Below are 24,257 nucleotides of genomic sequence, written 5' to 3' on the forward strand. Positions count from 1 at the left end.
CTGACCCCAAACTCTGCAGCCCTTCCACCTCCTCTCTGTCATGCTCCCCACAACCCCTAATCAGGCCTCCCTGCTGCCTGAGAACCCAACGCCATTGCTTCACTCAGCCCTCAAAACCCTGCACTCACCCAACGTCCTCTCTTGCAGAGACCCTCCACCCCACAGCCATGTCCTGCTACAACCTCTGCCGCCCCTGTGGACCCACCCCGCTGGCTAACAGCTGCAACGAGCCCTGTGTCAGGCAGTGCCAGGACTCCCAAGTCGTCATCCAGCCTCCTGCTGTGCTGGTCACCCTGCCAGGACCCATCCTCAGCTCCTTCCCCCAGAGCACCGCCGTCGGATCCTCCGCATCAGCTGCCGTGGGCAGCGCCCTCGACGCCCAAGGAGTGTCCATCTCCTCCGGCGGCTTCGGCTTCGGAGGCCTGGGCTGCTTCAACGGCGCGAGAGCCCGCTACCCCTGCTAAGGGCCTGCGCCCACACCCTGACACCAAACACCTGCACCCTGCAACGCGCCTCACGCACTGACCAGGCACCTCTGGGACACTGATGCCAAATGGGCTCACCAGCTATGGCTCTTCTTTTCACCGCACGAAACAGGGAAGCATGGAACAACATCAGACCAGGCTGCCTGGAAACATGGCCGCTTAAACTTTCCTCTGTCCTCGCACTTCAAATTGTGCTCTTTCCACTTGGCGATCACCAAGTGCATCCTTCCTTTTAGTGTCTTTCCCTCAATAAAGTTCTCTTGCACGTCAGCCTCAGATTCCTCCTCTTCATTGTGGTTTGCACAATGCCCTTTCCACTTCACCCACTACAAAGACATGGCTCTAGAAACCATCAGGTCTGCTACAAAAGGTTCCCCAACACCTCCTCTTGCAACCGTGTCTCCAACAAGAGCTTTGCTGCCTAGCACATGCCCTTCAGCACATAATACATTATCTACTCCTACACTAATAAAGTCTTGGCCACATTGACGCTCTTCTGCCCATGCTCTCTCCTACAACACCCCTGGGTCAGCACACACTTGATTCCTTTTCCACCTGGGCAAGATTCACTCATATTTACAACAAACATGGTCACAGAATCTTTTCTTTTTGTGCTATCGTCTTGATTTCTTACAGAGCAACAGCCCCGCTCAAGCACAGTCAGCAATAGCAGGCTGTCCACAATCACGTCCAGTCCCCGCACTCAGGCGTTTGGTGAAGACACTGAACGTCATTCTGTTCACTTCCCTTTCATTCACTTCCCCGTCTTGGCCTGGACAACTCTGAACTCACCACATCAGGTCTCTGTCACTCCTCTCACACCAACAGATCCCTGCCTTCAGACACTTCTAAGAACATCTCAGCATCTACTTACCTGAGCAGTTTGCTGACAGTTTGCCTGTAAAGCATGTCATGGGAGGAAGCCTCAAAGCCATTCCTTAAGACAAAGGCATCAAATGTCACTTCACCCCCTCATGCACGTAACTAATCACTTCAGTGCCGAAAATCTGAGGTGGGCGTGTGCAACTTTGTTCTCTACTTCCAACAACTTCTGAGCCATTCTGAGCATGGCTGTACTTTCGGGGAGGATTTCCACCACCTCCTTCCCCGGGACTAATGTCAGGCCGACCAGGATGAAGTTCCATCCGTCTTCATTCTTCACTACTTTAAGATGGGAACAGCAAGAGTCTCATACAGTTTACAGAAACCGCTTCTCATTACACTGATCCTTCTAACGTAATTGACGTCAGCATGGTCAACACAGCAGACCCTCACCACTCATGGGTGCAACTCTACAGGTTCATTCAACTCATGCAGAACCTTCCTGATCTCCACAAATCCAAGAATTACACACGCCCAAAAACAACACAAAGAACTCTTACTCTCTTCACTACGGACAGCCTGACACACTCCCTTACCATTTGGGATGCAAATACCCCCACAAACAACTCAGGTCTGCAGCCCACGAGACACTGCGTCCTCAGAGTTCACCGAGGAATTACTGAAACCCTCATTCTGAACAACAAACATATGAGTCCAACTCATGCCTCCACAACGTGCTCCTTCAAAATTAAACGGTGGATCTGAAGGCATTGCCCAACGTGTCTTGAAATCCAGCAGCCATGGTGCATCTGCACTGCCTTAGGGAGCCTGTTCCATGCCCACTGCTCTCTGGTGCAGAACCACAGTTGAAAAAAGACTTTGAGTTGGACTTGTGAGGCAACAGTTCACTCAACGCTTACTGTCTTTGCCTATCTCTGTGCCACACGCTTTCCCCAGAGCCATATGCAGAAAAACTAGGAAAATCTTGGCAGAAATCCTTAGAAATTACGCCTATTAGGATCCCTTGCGGAATGACATGGGTATTCATTTCAGAAAGGGAAGAGCCATCTTCTCCGATCTGGGACACCCAGAATGCCCAGACCAGGCTTCCACGGCTGTTTGCAATTGGCACCTCCTCTAACAACAAAGGCACAAACCATATTGCACAAGTGCCAAGCCATGACCTCGCTGACTCCTTTTCTGTGCTTTGGACACAGAATCTTCCGCATCCTCTGACAACAACGTGCCAAATCCCTCCTCTGCCCTCCAGTACTCTCACTTGGAACGTGCCACCACTGCCAAATGGACGCGTCCTCAGGTAGGCAAAAAGGCAGATTGTTGGAAGAGCAACTCATAACAGATGACACGCAACACTACGCGATGCAAGAGTAGTACGCAGCATGGAGAGGAGATCCTTAACAGTCCACTGGTAAGCAGGAGGAACTTACCTCCAACTACACTTGCTGCCCTCCATCACAAGGCTCTGGGACCAGGCCTTCCACCAGCTGCTTTCCATCCACCTCGGAAGCTCTCCACTTGTCTAACCCACACTGCCTCAGCTTCTGCATGAGCGTGGCATGGGACACAGCCTCAAATCATACCATTATACAAATGCGAAACGGTGAAGGTTGGAAGGGATCTTCATCATCATCCCTTCTGTGGGCCGACGGCCTCCCAACAGGGCCCCATCCAACCTGGCCTTGAATGACCCCAGGGATGCACAACGCACAAGTTGAAGGGGTAGCCTGTGCTAGGGCCTCACCAGCACCCGAGTCAAGAAGTTCTTCCTTACATTTAAACCAAATTTCTTCTCAATCCTTAAAAAAAAATCCTTTTGCAAGCAGACCATGTAAAAAGATGATTCCTCCCCCAGCCTGTAAGCTCCCTTCAAGTACTGGAAGGCCACCGTCAGATCTCCCTGGAACCAACTCCTCTCCAGGCTGAACAAGCCCAACTCCATCAGCCTTTCTTCACAGTAAACGCGCTCCACTCCTTTGATCTTCTCTGTGGACCTCCACTCAACCCACTGCACACAGCTTCCTCAGCATTCCGGCCTCACACCCGGAAAGCAGGCCTCACACACCTAGGCACATCCCATTCAACAGCCCCTCTCTCTACTTTGCTCCATCTTCTCCAGAAGAGGTCATGAAGGGGCTCATGGCTGCTTCATCCATTCACACACCCACCAATAAACGACCCCAACATCTCAACTCCAGACATTGCACTCCTCTGTCTAAATGTATTAAAACCATCATGGATGGCCAGACGCTGAAACAGCACAGAAAAGCCTGCCTCCTTGCTCCAAAACACAATTTTCAAAACAAAACCGGAATCAAGGTGTTGACACAGCACACCCAATGAAGAAGACAACCACTAAGCTCAAGGAAAGCAAATTCAGAAGAAGGCAGGCAGGGAGTGCAGTGCAGTGCAACTAGCAGCGTCTCAAGCCAAACGCACACGGGAATCACAGAACAGCCCTCTAAGGAGGCCTGGAATGGGGTCCGCACCTCACAAAGTGGCCACAAACACGACTGCATGAGTAGCACACAATGGCATCACTAACGAGACCACATCACTCCTCCAAAGCTTTGCACAAGCCTTCCAACATCTTCCAAGAGATGCGCCTTCCTCGTCACTCCCGTCACACTCAAAAGTGCCGACACTGGTCAAAGGATCAAAACCACAACACGAGGAAACGAAAAGGAAGTGTTGTGGGAAGGCAAACACACCCCACCTCATGACTGGCCAGGCTCTGGCACGCAAGAGCTGCTCACTGCACAATGCTGCCATGCGCAGAGGCTCTCTCCAAGCCCTCAGGCACTCACACAGCAGCATAAAAGCCGGCCCTGGGACTCGCTCCCTCACACCACTCTCCTGACACCTTCTCCTCTGAAACCTCCAGGTGAGCCTGCAACCCCATTCCATCAATCCCTGCCCCACCTGGCCAAGTTCTCCACAACTCCTCTGCCCCCAGATCTTGCACCACCCCACTGCCACACTCCCTGCACCTGAACCCACTTCTCCCTTCTCCCTTGGTCACCGCAGCACAGCTCCTTACACCCACAAAACCCCCCTCACACCCAACACCCTCTCTTGCAGAGACCCTCCACTCCACAGCCATGTCCTGCTACGACCTCTGCCGCCCCTGCGGACCCACCCCGCTGGCTAACAGCTGCAACGAGCCCTGTGTCAGGCAGTGCCAGGACTCCCAAGTCGTCATCCAGCCCTCCACCGTCGTGGTCACCCTGCCGGGACCCATCCTCAGCTCCTTCCCCCAGAGCACCGCCGTCGGATCCTCCGCATCAGCTGCCGTGGGCAGCGCCCTCAACGCCCAGGGAGTGTCCATCTCCTCCGGCGGCTTCGGCTTCGGAGGCCTGGGCTGCTTCAACGGCGCGAGAGCCCGCTACCCCTGCTAAGGGCCTGCGCCCACACCCTGACACCAAACACCTGCACCCTGCAAGGCACCTCATGCACTGAGCTCACGTCTCTGTGTCACTCATGGCACAAGGCCACACCAGCCATGGATCTTCTTCTCATGGCACAAAACAAGCAAGCAGAGAACACCCTCGGAACATGCCGTCTGCAAACATGAGTGCACTTACTTCCTCCTGTCTCTGCACCTTACATCGTGACCTTTCCACTTGGCGATCACCAAGTGTATCCTTCCTTTCAGCGTGTTTTCCTCAATAAAGTTCTCATGCATGCCAGCAGCACATTTCTCCTCTTCATTCCTTTGCTTAATGCTCTTTCCGTTTCACCCATTACAAAGACATGGCTCTAGACATGATCGTGTTGGGTCCCAGAGGCCCCACGACCTCCTCTTGCAACCACGTCACCTTGTCAACAAGAGCACTGGTGGCTAGCAGATGGCATTCTGCTCATCACCTATTATCTTCTGCAAAGAAAGGGAAATAGTCCAATTGCACTGCTCAAGTGCAGTCAGGAATAGCAGGCTGTCCACAGTCAGCTCCACTCCCATCACCCGGGCTTTTCATGACGATACTGAACAGCACTGGCCTCACTTCCCAGTCTTGGCCAAAACAGCTACGAACTCACAACATCACGACTCTGTTTTACTCACCTCAGACCTCCGGACCCTTGTGGTCAGCCACTTTACAGACCAACTCAGCATCCATTTCCCTGTACAGATCGCACACACTTTGCCCATCAGCACATCCAGGGAGAAAACCTCAAAGCCTTCGCTAAAGGCAAAGGCACTGCACGCCCTTATGCGCAAAGCTGCTCACTTCAAAGTAGAAAAACGCAGGTAGGTTTGCCCTTTCGTGCTCTCTATTCCCACCACTTCTTAGCCAGTCGGAGGGAATCCCATGACAGCTATCCACATTGAGCACTCCCCATCATGTTCTTCTTCCTCTGGCATATGGCAACACAGTCCGGGATTTCCTCTTCACTTCCCCAGCGGCACAGGACACTTCCACAGATATCTATTTTGCCACTCTTCCTTCTTCCTTCTCCTTCAAGACAGCAGGGCTATGAGCTCTGGCCCGCACATCACAAGCCCCTCCCAGGCACTCTGACCTCTCCAAGACAAATGACGGCGCCCTTGCAAGGACATCTCATGGCTCCCTCAGCATTCATGGGTAGAACCAGGCCGACCTCACAGCCTTGAGCACGTCCACCCTACTTCTCTTCATCTCCCTTAGCAACAAGCGCTATTCACCTCAGCAGCAAGCCACAGAGCACTCACCTCAGCTGAACGGGGGCATGAGATATGATTTAGGGGCCTGTGGTAGCAGTGGTGGTGGGAGGACGGTTGGACTAGATGACCTTGTCGGTCCTTTCCAACCTCGCGATTCTATCATTCTATCATTCTACGGCCTGCAACCTTCAGCCATGTGCTTGACCACATGGCCAGGAGTGGCTCACGGCTGCATCTCCACGTAGCATGCATGCTTCCAATTTCCCTGTGCAATCTCCAAATCCTCACGGCAACCATCAAAGGCCATGCAGAGAAACGGCCTCAGCCAACTGACATTCGACTCCACAGGGATCCCACAGCGCCTGCTTCAGCCTTCATCACCAGCACCCTCCCGTTCTGCTCAGGGCTTGCTACCTCTCAACCACGCCTGAGACAACTGTGTCCTGACCTCACAAACCCCCTCCTCTGCCTAAATAAGCCACAGTCCCCACACAGAGCCCTGCGCTGAAACTACACCAAAGACGCAGGAAACCAGTTCCCAAATCAAACCTTGACAGATTAGAGGAACCCAGATGTCTGCAAAGCACACCCAATGGGAAAGAGAAGGGCAAAGCACATGGAAAGGGACAGGTAGCGAAAGCAAGCAGGGAGCAAATGCCACACAAGGGTCTCATGCCGGACGCACTTGCAAAGCCCAGAGCAGCCTGCGAGGATGCCACGAAATGGGATCCTCACCACACAAGGCACCACACAAACCACCCTACATCAGTGCTACGCAGTGACCTCACTCCTAAGACCACAACTCTTCCATGCCTTAGATGCATCTCCCAACCACCATCATGAGACACACCTTCCAAGTAAATGCAACAAAATAGTCATTTTCCCTTAAAAACTGCCGACAAGGTCAAAGGATCAAATCCACAACAAAAGGTAATGAAAAGAGAGAGCTGTGGAAGGCAAACACACCCCACCTCATGACCTGCCAGCCTCTGACACGCAAGAGCTGCTCACTGCACAATGCTGCCATGCGCAGAGGCTCTCTCCAAGCCCTCAGGCACTCACACAGCAGCATATAAGCCGGCCCTGGGACTCGCTCCCTCACACCACTCTTCCTGGCACCTTCTCCTCTGCAAACCTCCAGGTAAGCCTGCACCCTGCTGCCCTCCTTCACCCAGCGCAACTGGCCCAGCTCTCCACAACACCTCTGCCCCCAACCCCTGCAACCTTCCTGCATCCCCACAGCCACACTGCCCACAGCTCCACATCACGACACCCAACTCCCTGGGAACCCAACGCCATTGCTTCCTTCAACCCTCAAAAAACCGCACTCACCCAACGCCCTCTCTTGCAGAGACCCTCCACTCCACAGCCATGTCCTGCTACGACCTCTGCCGCCCCTGCAGTGGGGGACCCACCCCGCTGGCTAACAGCTGCAACGAGCCCTGTGTCAGGCAGTGCCAGGACTCCCAAGTCGTCATCCAGCCCTCCACCGTCGTGGTCACCCTGCCGGGACCCATCCTCAGCTCCTTCCCCCAGAGCACTGCCGTCGGATCCTCCGCATCAGCTGCCGTGGGCAGCGCCCTCGACGCCCAGGGAGTGTCCATCTCCTCCGGCGGCTTCGGCTTCGGAGGCCTGGGCTGCTTCAACGGCGCGAGAGCCCGCTACCCCTGCTAAGGGCCTGCGCCCACACCCTGACACCAAACACCTGCACCCTGCAAGGCACCTCACGCACTGACCAGGCACCGCTGGGTCACTGACAGCACATGGCATCAGCAGCTCTTCAACCATGGCTCTTCTTTCGTCATAACAAAGAAGCAAGCAGGGAACGGGACCTGACAACACTGCTTACAAGGAGGGCCTCTGAAAAATTTAATATCTTGAATGTACTTCTCTAAATCCTTTTCTTTCTCTACACTGATGCTGATGGTTATGCTACATGCACTTAAAGCCATGGCTTTCAGTCTTCGTGCTCCTTCCTTTCATGTATTTTCCTCAATAAAGTTCTCTTGCACACCAGCCTCAGAATTCTCTCCATCCTTTCTTCAGCAAATGCTCTTCACACCTCTCCCATTCCAAAGACACGGCTCTAGAGGCCATTCGGATGGGACCAAGGGGGCCCCATGACCTCCCCTGCCACAAATGGTACCAGCAAGAACAGTTGGGGCAGCGACTGGGCTTCCAGCACATCACGCAACATCCATGCTTGCCCACACAAACTCTTGGGCACACCAACGCCCTTCTGCCCATGTCCTCTGAAACAACCTCTCCCTGGCAGCACACCCCAGCAGGAGGCTCCTATAATGACCAAAAAAACATAGACACAGAATCCTTTACCTGTTAAAGAATTTGTAGTGACCACGCCGTCCTACTGTCCCGCTCAAGCACACTCAGGTACAGCTGTCAGACAGGGAACACTGCCCATACTTTCAGTACCTCAAAGGACAGGGACTACACCAATTATTCTGCTGGATAACCGGTTCTACTGCTTGCCCCCCTCACACTGCAAAAAGCTTCCTTTCTCTAACAAGCAAGGTTCAAATTCAGTGCTGTCCACTGTCCTTTCTTCTGGCAGCAGACGGTCATGCAAAAGGGCTGGCTCTCTTCTCATCCTTCCCTAACATCTGGGATTTATACGCAAGGATAAGATCTACCAAGAGTATCCTTGTGTCCCGACTCAAAACTGCCTGCTGTCTCAGCTTCTCCACATCGTAAGGAAGTTCCAGGCCCATCAGCCCTGCACTGGAGCTGCTCCACCATATCCATGTCTGTCTTCCACCTCGGAACGTAAACTTGAATCACCTGCACTGAGCAGAAAAAAAAGAGTGCATCCTCCAGCGTGCTAGCGATGCTCTTCCCAATGGCCTTCTGGAGAACGATGAACTCATTTGTCACACGGCTGCGTTGTTGCCCTACCATCACCTTGCTCGCCAACAGCAAAACCCAGGTCCTCCTCAGCAAAGCTGGCTGCCACCCTCTCATTTCCATTGCTCCCTGTTACTGCTTCCCCTCTGCAGGACTTCACTGTCCCCTCCTGCTGCCTCTGGATGTCCCCCTGTGACACACAACCCAGCCTCTCCACATCCTTCACAAACGAGGACTATTCACCTGGGCCATCGGCTGCTCCTTCCCGTCTTCTACCATTTGCAAACTCACTGGGATCTCTACCATCGCCCAGCTTTTTAATGCAGGCGCTGAACACTGCTGGCCTTACTACTGAGCCTTGACACAATCGGGGCACTTCACCACACCGCTGCATTCAGCCACTTTCAAGCCCACCCCTGCGTCCTCTTTGACAGTTTCTCTGGGATCGCGTCATGGGAGGAAGCCTCAATGCCTTTACTAAAGGCAAGGCAATCAACTGTCACGGCCCCCCGTCATCCACCAGGCACATCACTTCAGTGTACAGGAAACTGAGGTGGCTTTGTACATCCACTGCTTTCTGCAAGGATTGCCTTCACCTCCTCCCCACTGACTAACATCAGGTCAACCAGCCTGAAGTTTCTCTCAGCTTCCTTCTTCATTTCTTGAACGCAGGAGGGAGATGAGTCTCTCCCATTCTTCAGGAATCACTTTGATTCACCAGGACCTTACAGGGTCAACTGAAAAGGGCCTTACAAAGACATCAGGCACGTCCCTCAGCATCTGTGCGAGAAACTTGTCAGGTCCTGTAGACTTTTGCACACCCAGGGGCACAACTTCTTCATTTGACCCAGCAACCGGCAGCATGCATCTTTCCCACATCCCACCGGGCAGCACAAAGGGAACTCCAGATGGCACTGTGTCAGACCAAAGCCCAGGCTTCCATCTGGATGATCCCCGATAAGGGTGGCATAGAGAGAGGACACTGGGACCTTTCTGGGACTAAGGCAGTACTCCCAACTCCAAAAGCCCTGTCAGCTCTGACACAGCCCCACACGGACAGCATCCTGCTCTGGTTGTCCACCCCAGGCGCACAGCAGGCAGCCCCCTTTCTGCAGCTGCACCTCTGTACGCACCAGGGCCAGCAGACACCTGAGCAGGCAGCGCTCCCAGGGGGAGAGGGAGACGGGCTGAAGACTGCTTTGTCACGTCGGACAAAGGCAAGGAAGGAGGGAATGCAATTCCAGTGGCAATAAAGCCCAAGAGGCACTGAGGCATGGAGCAGCTTAACAAGGATGCCAGGACATGGCGTACACACCTCACAACACAGCCACAAACCACCACCACAAGTGCCACACGGTGACCTCACTCCTGATACCCACCCACCACTCACACTTTCAGCATGTATGGACTCAAATACCAGTCCCACGTGAACACTGCCAACAGGGTCAAAGGAATACAACCACAAGAGAAGGAAATGAAAAGGCAGCATTTTCGGAAGACAACAACGCATCGTGTCATCATTGGTCAAGCATAGGCACGTAACAGATGCTCACTGCACGCAATGCTGCCATGCGCAGAGGCTCTCTCCAAGCCCTCAGGCACTCACACAGCAGCATAAAAGCCGGCCCTGGGCCTTGCTCCCTCACACCACTCTCCTGACACCTTCTCCTCTCAGCTCGTCCAGGTGAGCCTGAAACTTCCGCTGCCTTTCTTTGGCCCCCACACCAGGCCTAACTCTCCATACCTTACTCTGACCCCAAACTCTGCAGCCCTTCCACCTCCTCTCTGTCATGCTCCCCACAACCCCTAATCAGGCCTCCCTGCTGCCTGAGAACCCAACGCCATTGCTTCACTCAGCCCTCAAAACCCTGCACTCACCCAACGTCCTCTCTTGCAGAGACCCTCCACCCCACAGCCATGTCCTGCTACAACCTCTGCCGCCCCTGTGGACCCACCCCGCTGGCTAACAGCTGCAACGAGCCCTGTGTCAGGCAGTGCCAGGACTCCCAAGTCGTCATCCAGCCTCCTGCTGTGCTGGTCACCCTGCCAGGACCCATCCTCAGCTCCTTCCCCCAGAGCACCGCCGTCGGATCCTCCGCATCAGCTGCCGTGGGCAGCGCCCTCGACGCCCAAGGAGTGTCCATCTCCTCCGGCGGCTTCGGCTTCGGAGGCCTGGGCTGCTTCAACGGCGCGAGAGCCCGCTACCCCTGCTAAGGGCCTGCGCCCACACCCTGACACCAAACACCTGCACCCTGCAACGCGCCTCACGCACTGACCAGGCACCTCTGGGACACTGATGCCAAATGGGCTCACCAGCTATGGCTCTTCTTTTCACCGCACGAAACAGGGAAGCATGGAACAACATCAGACCAGGCTGCCTGGAAACATGGCCGCTTAAACTTTCCTCTGTCCTCGCACTTCAAATTGTGCTCTTTCCACTTGGCGATCACCAAGTGCATCCTTCCTTTTAGTGTCTTTCCCTCAATAAAGTTCTCTTGCACGTCAGCCTCAGATTCCTCCTCTTCATTGTGGTTTGCACAATGCCCTTTCCACTTCACCCACTACAAAGACATGGCTCTAGAAACCATCAGGTCTGCTACAAAAGGTTCCCCAACACCTCCTCTTGCAACCGTGTCTCCAACAAGAGCTTTGCTGCCTAGCACATGCCCTTCAGCACATAATACATTATCTACTCCTACACTAATAAAGTCTTGGCCACATTGACGCTCTTCTGCCCATGCTCTCTCCTACAACACCCCTGGGTCAGCACACACTTGATTCCTTTTCCACCTGGGCAAGATTCACTCATATTTACAACAAACATGGTCACAGAATCTTTTCTTTTTGTGCTATCGTCTTGATTTCTTACAGAGCAACAGCCCCGCTCAAGCACAGTCAGCAATAGCAGGCTGTCCACAATCACGTCCAGTCCCCGCACTCAGGCGTTTGGTGAAGACACTGAACGTCATTCTGTTCACTTCCCTTTCATTCACTTCCCCGTCTTGGCCTGGACAACTCTGAACTCACCACATCAGGTCTCTGTCACTCCTCTCACACCAACAGATCCCTGCCTTCAGACACTTCTAAGAACATCTCAGCATCTACTTACCTGAGCAGTTTGCTGACAGTTTGCCTGTAAAGCATGTCATGGGAGGAAGCCTCAAAGCCATTCCTTAAGACAAAGGCATCAAATGTCACTTCACCCCCTCATGCACGTAACTAATCACTTCAGTGCCGAAAATCTGAGGTGGGCGTGTGCAACTTTGTTCTCTACTTCCAACAACTTCTGAGCCATTCTGAGCATGGCTGTACTTTCTGGGAGGATTTCCACCACCTCCTTCCCCGGGACTAATGTCAGGCCGACCAGGATGAAGTTCCATCCGTCTTCATTCTTCACTACTTTAAGAAGGGAACAGCAAGAGTCTCATACAGTTTACAGAAACCGCTTCTCATTACACTGATCCTTCTAACGTAATTGACGTCAGCATGGTCAACACAGCAGACCCTCACCACTCATGGGTGCAACTCTACAGGTTCATTCAACTCATGCAGAACCTTCCTGATCTCCACAAATCCAAGAATTACACACGCCCAAAAACAACACAAAGAGCTCTTACTCTCTTCACTACGGACAGCCTGACACACTCCCTTACCATTTGGGATGCAAATACCCCCACAAACAACTCAGGTCTGCAGCCCACGAGACACTGCGTCCTCAGAGTTCACCGAGGAATTACTGAAACCCTCATTCTGAACAACAAACATATGAGTCCAACTCATGCCTCCACAACGTGCTCCTTCAAAATTAAACGGTGGATCTGAAGGCATTGCCCAACGTGTCTTGAAATGCAGCAGCCATGGTGCATCTGCACTGCCTTAGGGAGCCTGTTCCATGCCCACTGCCCTCTGGTGCAGAACCACAGTTGAAAAAAGACTTTGAGTTGGACTTGTGAGGCAACAGTTCACTCAACGCTTACTGTCTTTGCCTATCTCTGTGCCACACGCTTTCCCCAGAGCCATATGCAGAAAAACTAGGAAAATCTTGGCAGAAATCCTTAGAAATTACGCCTATTAGGATCCCTTGCGGAATGACATGGGTATTCATTTCAGAAAGGGAAGAGCCATCTTCTCCGATCTGGGACACCCAGAATGCCCAGACCAGGCTTCCACGGCTGTTTGCAATTGGTACCTCCTCTAACAACAAAGGCACAAACCATATTGCACAAGTGCCAAGCCATGACCTCGCTGACTCCTTTTCTGTGCTTTGGACACAGAATCTTCCGCATCCTCTGACAACAACGTGCCAAATCCCTCCTCTGCCCTCCAGTACTCTCACTTGGAACGTGCCACCACTGCCAAATGGACGCGTCCTCAGGTATGTAAAAAGGCAGATTGTTGGAAGAGCAACTCATAACAGATGACACGCAACACTACGCGATGCAAGAGTAGTACGCAGCATGGAGAGGAGATCCTTAACAGTCCACTGGTAAGCAGGAGGAACTTACCTCCAACTACACTTGCTGCCCTCCATCACAAGGCTCTGGGACCAGGCCTTCCACCAGCTGCTTTCCATCCACCTCGGAAGCTCTCCACTTGTCTAACCCACACTGCCTCAGCTTCTGCATGAGCGTGGCATGGGACACAGCCTCAAATCATACCATTATACAAATGCGAAACGGTGGAGGTTGGATGGGATCTTAACCACCATCCCTTCTGTGGGCCGACGGCCTCCCAACAGGGCCCCATCCAACCTGGCCTTGAATGCCCCCAGGGATGCACAACGCACAAGTTGAAGGGGTAGCCTGAGCTAGGGCCTCACCAGCACCCGAGTCAAGAAGTTCTGCCTTACATCTAAACCAAATTTCTTCTCAATCCTTAAAAAAAAATCCTTTTGCAAGCAGACCGTGTAAAAAGATGATTCCTCCCCCAGCCTGTAAGCTCTCTTCAAGTACTGGAAGGCCACCGTCAGATCTCCCTGGAACCAACTCCTCTCCAGGCTGAACAAGCCCAACTCCATCAGCCTTTCTTCACAGTAAACGCGCTCCACTCCTTTGATCTTCTCTGAGGACCTCCACTCAACCCACTGCACACAGCTTCCTCAGCATTCCGGCCTCACACCCGGAAAGCAGGCCTCACACACCTAGGCACATCCCATTCGACAGCCCCTCTCTCTACTTTGCTCCATCTTCTCCAGAAGAGGTCATGAAGGGGCTCATGGCTGCTTCATCCATTCACACACCCACCAATAAACGACCCCAACATCTCAACTCCACACATTGCACTCCTCTGTCTAAAAATATTAAAGCCATCATGGATGGCCCGATGCTGAAACAGCACAGAAATGCCTGCCTCCTTGCTCCAAAACACAAATTTCAAAGCAAAAATGGAATCAAGGTGTTGACACAGCACAATCAATACAGAAGACAACGACTAAGCTCAAGGAAAGCAAATTCAGTAGAAGGCAGGCAGGGAGTGCAGTGCAGCGCAACCAGCAGCGTCTCAAGCCAAACGCACACGGGAATCACAGAACAGCCCTCTAAGGAGGCCTGCCTTCAGCACCTCACAAAGTGGCCACAAACACGACTGCATGAGTAGCACACAATGGCATCACTAACGAGACCACATCACTCCTCCAAAGCTTTGCACAAGCCTTCCAACATCTTCCAAGAGATGCGCCTTCCTCGTCACTCCCGTCACACTCAAAAGTGCCGACAGGGTCAAAGGATCAAATCCACAACACGAGGAAATGAAAAGGAAGTGTTGTGGGAAGGCAAACACACCCCACCTCATGACTGGCCAGGCTCTGGCACGCAAGAGCTGCTCACTGCACAATGCTGCCATGCGCAGAGGCTCTCTCCAAGCCCTCAGGCACTCACACAGCAGCATAAAAGCTGGCCCTGGGCCTCCCTCCCTCACACCACTCTCCTGACACCTTCTCTTCTGAGCTCTTCCAGGTGAGCCTGCAACCCCATTCCCTTCAATCCCTGCCCCACCTGGCCAAGTTCTCCACAACTCCTCTGCCCCCAGATCTTGCATAATCCCAATGCCACACTCCCTGCACCTGAACCCACTTCTCCCTTCTCCCTTGGTCACCGCAGCACAGCTCCTTACACCCACAAAACCCCCCTCACACCCAACACCCTCTCTTGCAGAGACGCTCCACCCCACAGCCATGTCCTGCTACAACCTCTGCCGCCCCTGCAGTGGGGGACCCACCCCGCTGGCTAACAGCTGCAACGAGCCCTGTGTCAGGCAGTGCCAGGACTCCCAAGTCGTCATCCAGCCCTCCACCGTCGTGGTCACCCTGCCGGGACCCATCCTCAGCTCCTTCCCCCAGAGCACTGCCGTCGGATCCTCCGCATCAGCTGCCGTGGGCAGCGCCCTCGACGCCCAGGGAGTGTCCATCTCCTCCGGCGGCTTCGGCTTCGGAGGCCTGGGCTGCTTCAACGGCGCGAGAGCCCGCTACCCCTGCTAAGGGCCTGCGCCCACACCCTGACACCAAACACCTGCACCCTGCAAGGCACCTCATGCACTGAGCTCACGTCTCTGTGTCACTCATGGCACAAGGCCACACCAGCCATGGATCTTCTTCTCATGGCACAAAACAAGCAAGCAGAGAACACCCTCGGAACATGCCGTCTGCAAACATGAGTGCACTTACTTCCTCCTGTCTCTGCACCTTACATCGTGACCTTTCCACTTGGCGATCACCAAGTGTATCCTTCCTTTCAGCGTGTTTTCCTCAATAAAGTTCTCATGCATGCCAGCAGCACATTTCTCCTCTTCATTCCTTTGCTTAATGCTCTTTCCGTTTCATTACAAAGACATGGCTCTAGACATGATCGTGTTGGGTCCCAGAGGCCCCACGACCTCCTCTTGCAACCACGTCACCTTGTCAACAAGAGCACTGGTGGCTAGCAGATGGCATTCTGCTCATCACCTATTATCTTCTGCAAAGAAAGGGAAATAGTCCAATTGCACTGCTCAAGTGCAGTCAGGAATAGCAGGCTGTCCACAGTCAGCTCCACTCCCATCACCCGGGCTTTTCATGACGATACTGAACAGCACTGGCCTCACTTCCCAGTCTTGGCCAAAACAGCTACGAACTCACAACATCACGACTCTGTTTTACTCACCTCAGACCTCCGGACCCTTGTGGTCAGCCACTTTACAGACCAACTCAGCATCCATTTCCCTGTACAGATCGCACACACTTTGCCCATCAGCACATCCAGGGAGAAAACCTCAAAGCCTTCGCTAAAGGCAAAGGCACTGCACGCCCTTATGCGCAAAGCTGCTCACTTCAAAGTAGAAAAACGCAGGTAGGTTTGCCCTTTCGTGCTCTCTATTCCCACCACTTCTTAGCCAGTCGGAGGGAATCCCATGACAGCTATCCACATTGAGCACTCCCCATCATGTTCTTCTTCCTCTGGCATATGGCAACACAGTCCGGGATTTCCTCTTCACTTCCCCAGCGGCACAGGACACTTCCACAGATATCTATTTTGCCACTCTTCCTTCTTCCTTCTCCTTCAAGACAGCAGGGCTATGAGCTCTGGCCCGCACATCACAAGCCCCTCCCAGGCACTCTGACCTCTCCAAGACAAATGACGGCGCCCTTGCAAGGACATCTCATGGCTCCCTCAGCATTCATGGGTAGAACCAGGCCGACCTCACAGCCTTGAGCACGTCCACCCTACTTCTCTTCATCTCCCTTAGCAACAAGCGCTATTCACCTCAGCAGCAAGCCACAGAGCACTCACCTCAGCTGAACGGGGGCATGAGATATGATTTAGGGGCCTGTGGTAGCAGTGGTGGTGGGAGGACGGTTGGACTAGATGACCTTGTCGGTCCTTTCCAACCTCGCGATTCTATCATTCTATCATTCTACGGCCTGCAACCTTCAGCCATGTGCTTGACCACATGGCCAGGAGTGGCTCACGGCTGCATCTCCACGTAGCATGCATGCTTCCAATTTCCCTGTGCAATCTCCAAATCCTCACGGCAACCATCAAAGGCCATGCAGAGAAACGGCCTCAGCCAACTGACATTCGACTCCACAGGGATCCCACAGCGCCTGCTTCAGCCTTCATCACCAGCACCCTCCCGTTCTGCTCAGGGCTTGCTACCTCTCAACCACGCCTGAGACAACTGTGTCCTGACCTCACAAACCCCCTCCTCTGCCTAAATAAGCCACAGTCCCCACACAGAGCCCTGCGCTGAAACTACACCAAAGACGCAGGAAACCAGTTCCCAAATCAAACCTTGACAGATTAGAGGAACCCAGATGTCTGCAAAGCACACCCAATGGGAAAGAGAAGGGCAAAGCACATGGAAAGGGACAGGTAGCGAAAGCAAGCAGGGAGCAAATGCCACACAAGGGTCTCATGCCGGACGCACTTGCAAAGCCCAGAGCAGCCTGCGAGGATGCCACGAAATGGGATCCTCACCACACAAGGCACCACACAAACCACCCTACATCAGTGCTACGCAGTGACCTCACTCCTAAGACCACAACTCTTCCATGCCTTAGATGCATCTCCCAACCACCATCATGAGACACACCTTCCAAGTAAATGCAACAAAATAGTCATTTTCCCTTAAAAACTGCCGACAAGGTCAAAGGATCAAATCCACAACAAAAGGTAATGAAAAGAGAGAGCTGTGGAAGGCAAACACACCCCACCTCATGACCTGCCAGCCTCTGACACGCAAGAGCTGCTCACTGCACAATGCTGCCATGCGCAGAGGCTCTCTCCAAGCCCTCAGGCACTCACACAGCAGCATATAAGCCGGCCCTGGGACTCGCTCCCTCACACCACTCTTCCTGGCACCTTCTCCTCTGCAAACCTCCAGGTAAGCCTGCACCCTGCTGCCCTCCTTCACCCAGCGCAACTGGCCCAGCTCTCCACAACACCTCTGCCCCCAACCCCTGCAACCTTCCTGCATCCCCACAGCCACACTGCCCACAGCTCCACATCACGACACCCAACTCCCTGGGAACCCAACGCCATTGCTTCCTTCAACCCTCAAAAAACCGCACTCACCCAACGCCCTCTCTTGCAGAGACCCTCCACTCCACAGCCATGTCCTGCTACGACCTCTGCCGCCCCTGCAGTGGGGGACCCACCCCGCTGGCTAACAGCTGCAACGAGCCCTGTGTCAGGCAGTGCCAGGACTCCCAAGTCGTCATCCAGCCCTCCACCGTCGTGGTCACCCTGCCGGGACCCATCCTCAGCTCCTTCCCCCAGAGCACTGCCGTCGGATCCTCCGCATCAGCTGCCGTGGGCAGCGCCCTCGACGCCCAGGGAGTGTCCATCTCCTCCGGCGGCTTCGGCTTCGGAGGCCTGGGCTGCTTCAACGGCGCGAGAGCCCGCTACCCCTGCTAAGGGCCTGCGCCCACACCCTGACACCAAACACCTGCACCCTGCAAGGCACCTCACGCACTGACCAGGCACCGCTGGGTCACTGACAGCACATGGCATCAGCAGCTCTTCAACCATGGCTCTTCTTTCGTCATAACAAAGAAGCAAGCAGGGAACGGGACCTGACAACACTGCTTACAAGGAGGGCCTCTGAAAAATTTAATATCTTGAATGTACTTCTCTAAATCCTTTTCTTTCTCTACACTGATGCTGATGGTTATGCTACATGCACTTAAAGCCATGGCTTTCAGTCTTCGTGCTCCTTCCTTTCATGTATTTTCCTCAATAAAGTTCTCTTGCACACCAGCCTCAGAATTCTCTCCATCCTTTCTTCAGCAAATGCTCTTCACACCTCTCCCATTCCAAAGACACGGCTCTAGAGGCCATTCGGATGGGACCAAGGGGGCCCCATGACCTCCCCTGCCACAAATGGTACCAGCAAGAACAGTTGGGGCAGCGACTGGGCTTCCAGCACATCACGCAACATCCATGCTTGCCCACACAAACTCTTGGGCACACCAACGCCCTTCTGCCCATGTCCTCTGAAACAACCTCTCCCTGGCAGCACACCCCAGCAGGAGGCTCCTATAATGACCAAAAAAACATAGACACAGAATCCTTTACCTGTTAAAGAATTTGTAGTGACCACGCCGTCCTACTGTCCCGCTCAAGCACACTCAGGTACAGCTGTCAGACAGGGAACACTGCCCATACTTTCAGTACCTCAAAGGACAGGGACTACACCAATTATTCTGCTGGATAACCGGTTCTACTGCTTGCCCCCCTCACACTGCAAAAAGCTTCCTTTCTCTAACAAGCAAGGTTCAAATTCAGTGCTGTCCACTGTCCTTTCTTCTGGCAGCAGACAGTCATGCAAAAGGGCTGGCTCTCTTCTCATCCTTCCCTAACATCTGGGATTTATACGCAAGGATAAGATCTACCAAGAGTATCCTTGTGTCCCGACTCAAAACTGCCTGCTGTCTCAGCTTCTCCACATCGTAAGGAAGTTCCAGGCCCATCAGCCCTGCACTGGAGCTGCTCCACCATATCCATGTCTGTCTTCCACCTCGGAACGTAAACTTGAATCACCTGCACTGAGCAGAAAAAAAAGAGTGCATCCTCCAGCGTGCTAGCGATGCTCTTCCCAATGGCCTTCTGGAGAACGATGAACTCATTTGTCACACGGCTGTGTTGTTCCCCTACCATCACCTTGCTCGCCAACAGCAAAACCCAGGTCCTCCTCAGCAAAGCTGGCTGCCACCCTCTCATTTCCATTGCTCCCTGTTACTGCTTCCCCTCTGCAGGACTTCACTGTCCCCTCCTGCTGCCTCTGGATGTCCCCCTGTGACACACAACCCAGCCTCTCCACATCCTTCACAAACGAGGACTATTCACCTGGGCCATCGGCTGCTCCTTCCCGTCTTCTACCATTTGCAAACTCACTGGGATCTCTACCATCGCCCAGCTTTTTAATACAGGCGCTGAACACTGCTGGCCTTACTACTGAGCCTTGACACATTCGGGGCACTTCACCACACTGCTGCATTCAGCCACTTTCAAGCCCACCCCTGCGTCCTCTTTGACAGTTTCTCTGGGATCGCGTCATGGGAGGAAGCCTCAATGCCTTTACTAAAGGCAAGGCAATCAACTGTCACGGCCCCCCGTCATCCACCAGGCACATCACTTCAGTGTACAGGAAACTGAGGTGGCTTTGTACATCCACTGCTTTCTGCAAGGATTGCCTTCACTTCCTCCCCACTGACTAACATCAGGTCAACCAGCCTGAAGTTTCTCTCAGCTTCCTTCTTCATTTCTTGAACGCAGGAGGGAGATGAGTCTCTCCCATTCTTCAGGAATCACTTCGATTCACCAGGACCTTACAGGGTCAACTGAAAAGGGCCTTACAAAGACATCAGGCACGTCCCTCAGCATCTGTGCGAGAAACTTGTCAGGTCCTGTAGACTTTTGCACACCCAGGGGCACAAGTTCTTCATTTGACCCAGCAACCGGCAGCACGCATCTTTCCCACATCCCACCGGGCAGCACAAAGGGAACTCCAGATGGCACTGTGTCAGACCAAAGCCCAGGCTTCCATCTGGATGATCCCCGATAAGGGTGGCATAGAGAGAGGACACTGGGACCTTTCTGGGACTAAGGCAGTACTCCCAACTCCAAAAGCCCTGTCAGCTCTGACACAGCCCCACACGGACAGCATCCTGCTCTGGTTGTCCACCCCAGGCGCACAGCAGGCAGCCCCCTTTCTGCAGCTGCACCTCTGTACGCACCAGGGCCAGCAGACACCTGAGCAGGCAGCGCTCCCAGGGGGAGAGGGAGACGGGCTGAAGACTGCTTTGTCACGTCGGACAAAGGCAAGGAAGGAGGGAATGCAATTCCAGTGGCAATAAAGCCCAAGAGGCACTGAGGCATGGAGCAGCTTAACAAGGATGCCAGGACATGGCGTACACACCTCACAACACAGCCACAAACCACCACCACAAGTGCCACACGGTGACCTCACTCCTGATACCCACCCACCACTCACACTTTCAGCACGTATGGACTCAAATACCAGTCCCACGTGAACACTGCCAACAGGGTCAAAGGAATACAACCACAAGAGTAGGAAATGAAAAGGCAGCATTTTCGGAAGACAAAAACGCATCGTGTCATCACTGGTCAAGCATAGGCACGCAAAAGCTGTTCGCTGCACGCAATGCTGCCATGCGCAGAGGCTCTTGCCAAGCCCTCAGGCACTCACACAGCAGCATAAAAGCCGGCCCTGGGCCTTGCTCCCTCACACCACTCTCCTGACACCTTCTCCTCTCAGCTCGTCCAGGTGAGCCTGAATCCCTTGCTGCCTTTCTTTGGCCCCCACACCTGGTCAAACTCTCCATACCTTGCTCTGACCCCAAACTCTGCTGCCCTTCCACCTCCTCTCTGTCATGCTCCCCACAACCCCTAATCAGGCCTCCCTGCTGCCTGAGAACCCAACGGCTTTGCTTCCCTCACCCCTCAAAACCCTGCACTCACCCAACGTCCTCTCTTGCAGAGACCCTCCACCCACAGCCATGTCCTGCTACAACCTCTGCCGCCCCTGCAGTGGGGGACCCACCCCGCTGGCTAACAGCTGCAACGAGCCCTGTGTCAGGCAGTGCCAGGACTCCCAAGTCGTCATCCAGCCTCCTGCTGTGCTGGTCACCCTGCCAGGACCCATCCTCAGCTCCTTCCCCCAGAGCACCGCCGTCGGATCCTCTGCATCAGCTGCCGTGGGCAGCGCCCTCGACGCCCAAGGAGTGTCCATCTCCTCCGGCGGCTTCGGCTTCGGAGGCCTGGGCTGCTTCAACGGCGGGAGAGCCCGCTACCCCTGCTAAGGGCCTGCGCCCACACCCTGACACCAAACACCTGCACCTTGCAACGCGCCTCACGCACTGACCAGGCACCTCTGGGTCACTGATGCCAAATAGGCTCACCAGCTATGGCTCTTCTTTTCACCGCACGAAACAGGGAAGCATGGAACAACATCAGACCAGGCTGCCTGGAAACATGGCCGCTTAAACTTTCCTCTGTCCTCGCACTTCAAATTGTGCTCTTTCCACTTGGCGATCACCAAGTGCATCCTTCCTTTTAGTGTCTTTCCCTCAATAAAGTTCTCTTGCACGTCAGCCTCAGATTCCTCCTCTTCATTGTGGTTTGCACAATGCCCTTTCCACTTCACCCACTACAAAGACATGGCTCTAGAAACCATCAGGTCTGCTACAAAAGGGCCCCAACACCTCCTCTTGCAACCGTGTCTCCAACAAGAGCTTTGCTGCCTAGCACATGCCCTTCAGCACATAATACATTATCTACTCCTACACTAATAAAGTCTTGGCCACATTGACGCTCTTCTGCCCATGCTCTCTCCTACAACACCCCTGGGTCAGCACACACTTGATTCCTTTTCCACCTGGGCAAGATTCACTCATATTTACAACAAACATGGTCACAGAATCTTTTCTTTTTGTGCTATCGTCTTGATTTCTTACAGAGCAACAGCCCCGCTCAAGCACAGTCAGCAATAGCAGGCTGTCCACAATCACGTCCAGTCCCCGCACTCAGGCGTTTGGTGAAGACACTGAACGTCATTCTGTTCACTTCCCTTTCATTCACTTCCCCGTCTTGGCCTGGACAACTCTGAACTCACCACATCAGGTCTCTGTCACTCCTCTCACACCAACAGATCCCTGCCTTCAGACACTTCTAAGAACATCTCAGCATCTACTTACCTGAGCAGTTTGCTGACAGTTTGCCTGTAAAGCATGTCATGAGAGGAAGCCTCAAAGCCATTCCTTAAGACAAAGGCATCAAATGTCACTTCACCCCCTCATGCACGTAACTAATCACTTCAGTGCCGAAAATCTGAGGTGGGCGTGTGCAGCTTTGTTCTCTACTTCCAACAACTTCTGAGCCATTCTGAGCATGGCTGTACTTTCGGGGAGGATTTCCACCACCTCCTTCCCCGGGACTAATGTCAGGCCGACCAGGATGAAGTTCCATCCGTCTTCATTCTTCACTACTTTAAGATGGGAACAGCAAGAGTCTCTTACAGTTTACAGAAACCGCTTCTCATTACACTGATCCTTCTAACGTAATTGATGTCAGCATGGTCAACACAGCAGACCCTCACCACTCATGGGTGCAACTCTACAGGTTCATTCAACTCATGCAGAACCTTCCTGATCTCCACAAATCCAAGAATTACACACGCCCAAAAACAACACAAAGAGCTCTTACTCTCTTCACTACGGACAGCCTGACACACTCCCTTACCATTTGGGATGCAAATACCCCCACAAACAACTCAGGTCTGCAGCCCACGAGACACTGCGTCCTCAGAGTTCACCGAGGAATTACTGAAACCCTCATTCTGAACAACAAACATATGAGTCCAACTCATGCCTCCACAACGTGCTCCTTCAAAATTAAACGGTGGATCTGAAGGCATTGACCAATGTGCCTTGAAATCCAGCAGCCATGGTGCATCTGCACTGCCTTAGGGAGCCTGTTCCATGCCCACTGCTCTCTGGTGCAGAACCACAGTTGAAAAAAGCCTTTGAGTTGGACTTGTGAGGCAACAGTTCACTCAACGCTTACTGTCTTTGCCTATCTCTGTGCCACACGCTTTCCCCAGAGCCATATGCAGAAAAACTAGGAAAATCTTGGCAGAAATCCTTAGAAATTACGCCTATTAGGATCCCTTGCGGAATGACATGGGTATTCATTTCAGAAAGGGAAGAGCCATCTTCTCCGATCTGGGACACCCAGAATGCCCAGACCAGGCTTCCACGGCTGTTTGCAATTGGCACCTCCTCTAACAACAAAGGCACAAACCATATTGCACAAGAGCCAAGCCATGACCTCGCTGACTCCTTTTCTGTGCTTTGGACACAGAATCTTCCGCATCCTCTGACAACAACGTGCCAAATCCCTCCTCTGCCCTCCAGTACTCTCACTTGGAACGTGCCACCACTGCCAAATGGACGCGTCCTCAGGTATGTAAAAAGGCAGATTGTTGGAAGAGCAACTCATAACTGATGACACGCAACACTACGCGATGCAAGAGTAGTACGCAGCGTGGAGAGGAGATCCTTAACAGTCCACTGGTAAGCAGGAGGAACTTACCTCCAACTACACTTGCTGCCCTCCATCACAAGGCTCTGGGACCAGGCCTTCCACCAGCTGCTTTCCATCCACCTCGGAAGCTCTCCACTTGTCTAACCCACACTGCCTCAGCTTCTGCATGAGCGTGGCATGGGACACAGCCTCAAATCATACCATTATACAAATGCGAAATGGTGAAGGTTGGATGGGATCTTAACCACCATCCCTTCTGTGGGCCGACGGCCTCCCAACAGGGCCCCATCCAACCTGGCCTTGAATGCCCCCAGGGATGCACAATGCACAAGTTGAAGGGGTAGCCTGAGCTAGGGCCTCACCAGCACCCGAGTCAAGAAGTTCTTCCTT

The 24,257-nt window shown here is 53.4% G+C and overlaps 1 protein-coding gene and 5 pseudogenes across 6 annotated transcripts; all 6 read left to right on the plus strand.

Moving 5' to 3' along the window:
- The first annotated feature begins 4,086 nt into the window (after positions 1 to 4,086).
- LOC306945018 (feather keratin 1-like) lies at positions 4,087 to 4,723 on the plus strand (annotated as a pseudogene). Its single transcript has 2 exons — positions 4,087 to 4,209; positions 4,407 to 4,723. The product of its transcript is annotated as a feather keratin 1-like (transcript).
- Positions 4,724 to 6,992: 2,269 nt separating this feature from the next.
- On the plus strand, positions 6,993 to 7,641 carry LOC306944554 (feather keratin 1-like; annotated as a pseudogene). The gene is made up of 2 exons: positions 6,993 to 7,108; positions 7,319 to 7,641. The product of its transcript is annotated as a feather keratin 1-like (transcript).
- Positions 7,642 to 10,395: 2,754 nt separating this feature from the next.
- Positions 10,396 to 11,043, plus strand: LOC306945250 (feather keratin 1-like; annotated as a pseudogene). The gene is made up of 2 exons: positions 10,396 to 10,513; positions 10,727 to 11,043. The product of its transcript is annotated as a feather keratin 1-like (transcript).
- Positions 11,044 to 14,659: 3,616 nt separating this feature from the next.
- LOC306944928 (feather keratin 1-like) lies at positions 14,660 to 15,304 on the plus strand (the record flags this gene model as incomplete). Its single annotated transcript, XM_079533600.1, has 2 exons — positions 14,660 to 14,756; positions 14,928 to 15,304. Exons 1-2 carry the CDS (start codon positions 14,669 to 14,671, stop codon positions 15,302 to 15,304), a joined length of 465 nt encoding a protein of 154 aa, XP_079389726.1. The 5' UTR covers positions 14,660 to 14,668.
- A 2,611-nt stretch (positions 15,305 to 17,915) lies between these two features.
- LOC306944828 (feather keratin 1 pseudogene) lies at positions 17,916 to 18,218 on the plus strand (annotated as a pseudogene). Its single transcript has one exon. The product of its transcript is annotated as a feather keratin 1 pseudogene (transcript).
- Positions 18,219 to 21,322: 3,104 nt separating this feature from the next.
- LOC306944757 (feather keratin 1 pseudogene) lies at positions 21,323 to 21,625 on the plus strand (annotated as a pseudogene). The gene has a single exon. The product of its transcript is annotated as a feather keratin 1 pseudogene (transcript).
- Positions 21,626 to 24,257: the final 2,632 nt, after the last annotated feature.

Source organism: Tetrao urogallus, assembly GCF_951394365.1.
Source record: "Tetrao urogallus genome assembly, chromosome: 3".
NCBI lineage: Eukaryota > Metazoa > Chordata > Aves > Galliformes > Phasianidae > Tetrao > Tetrao urogallus.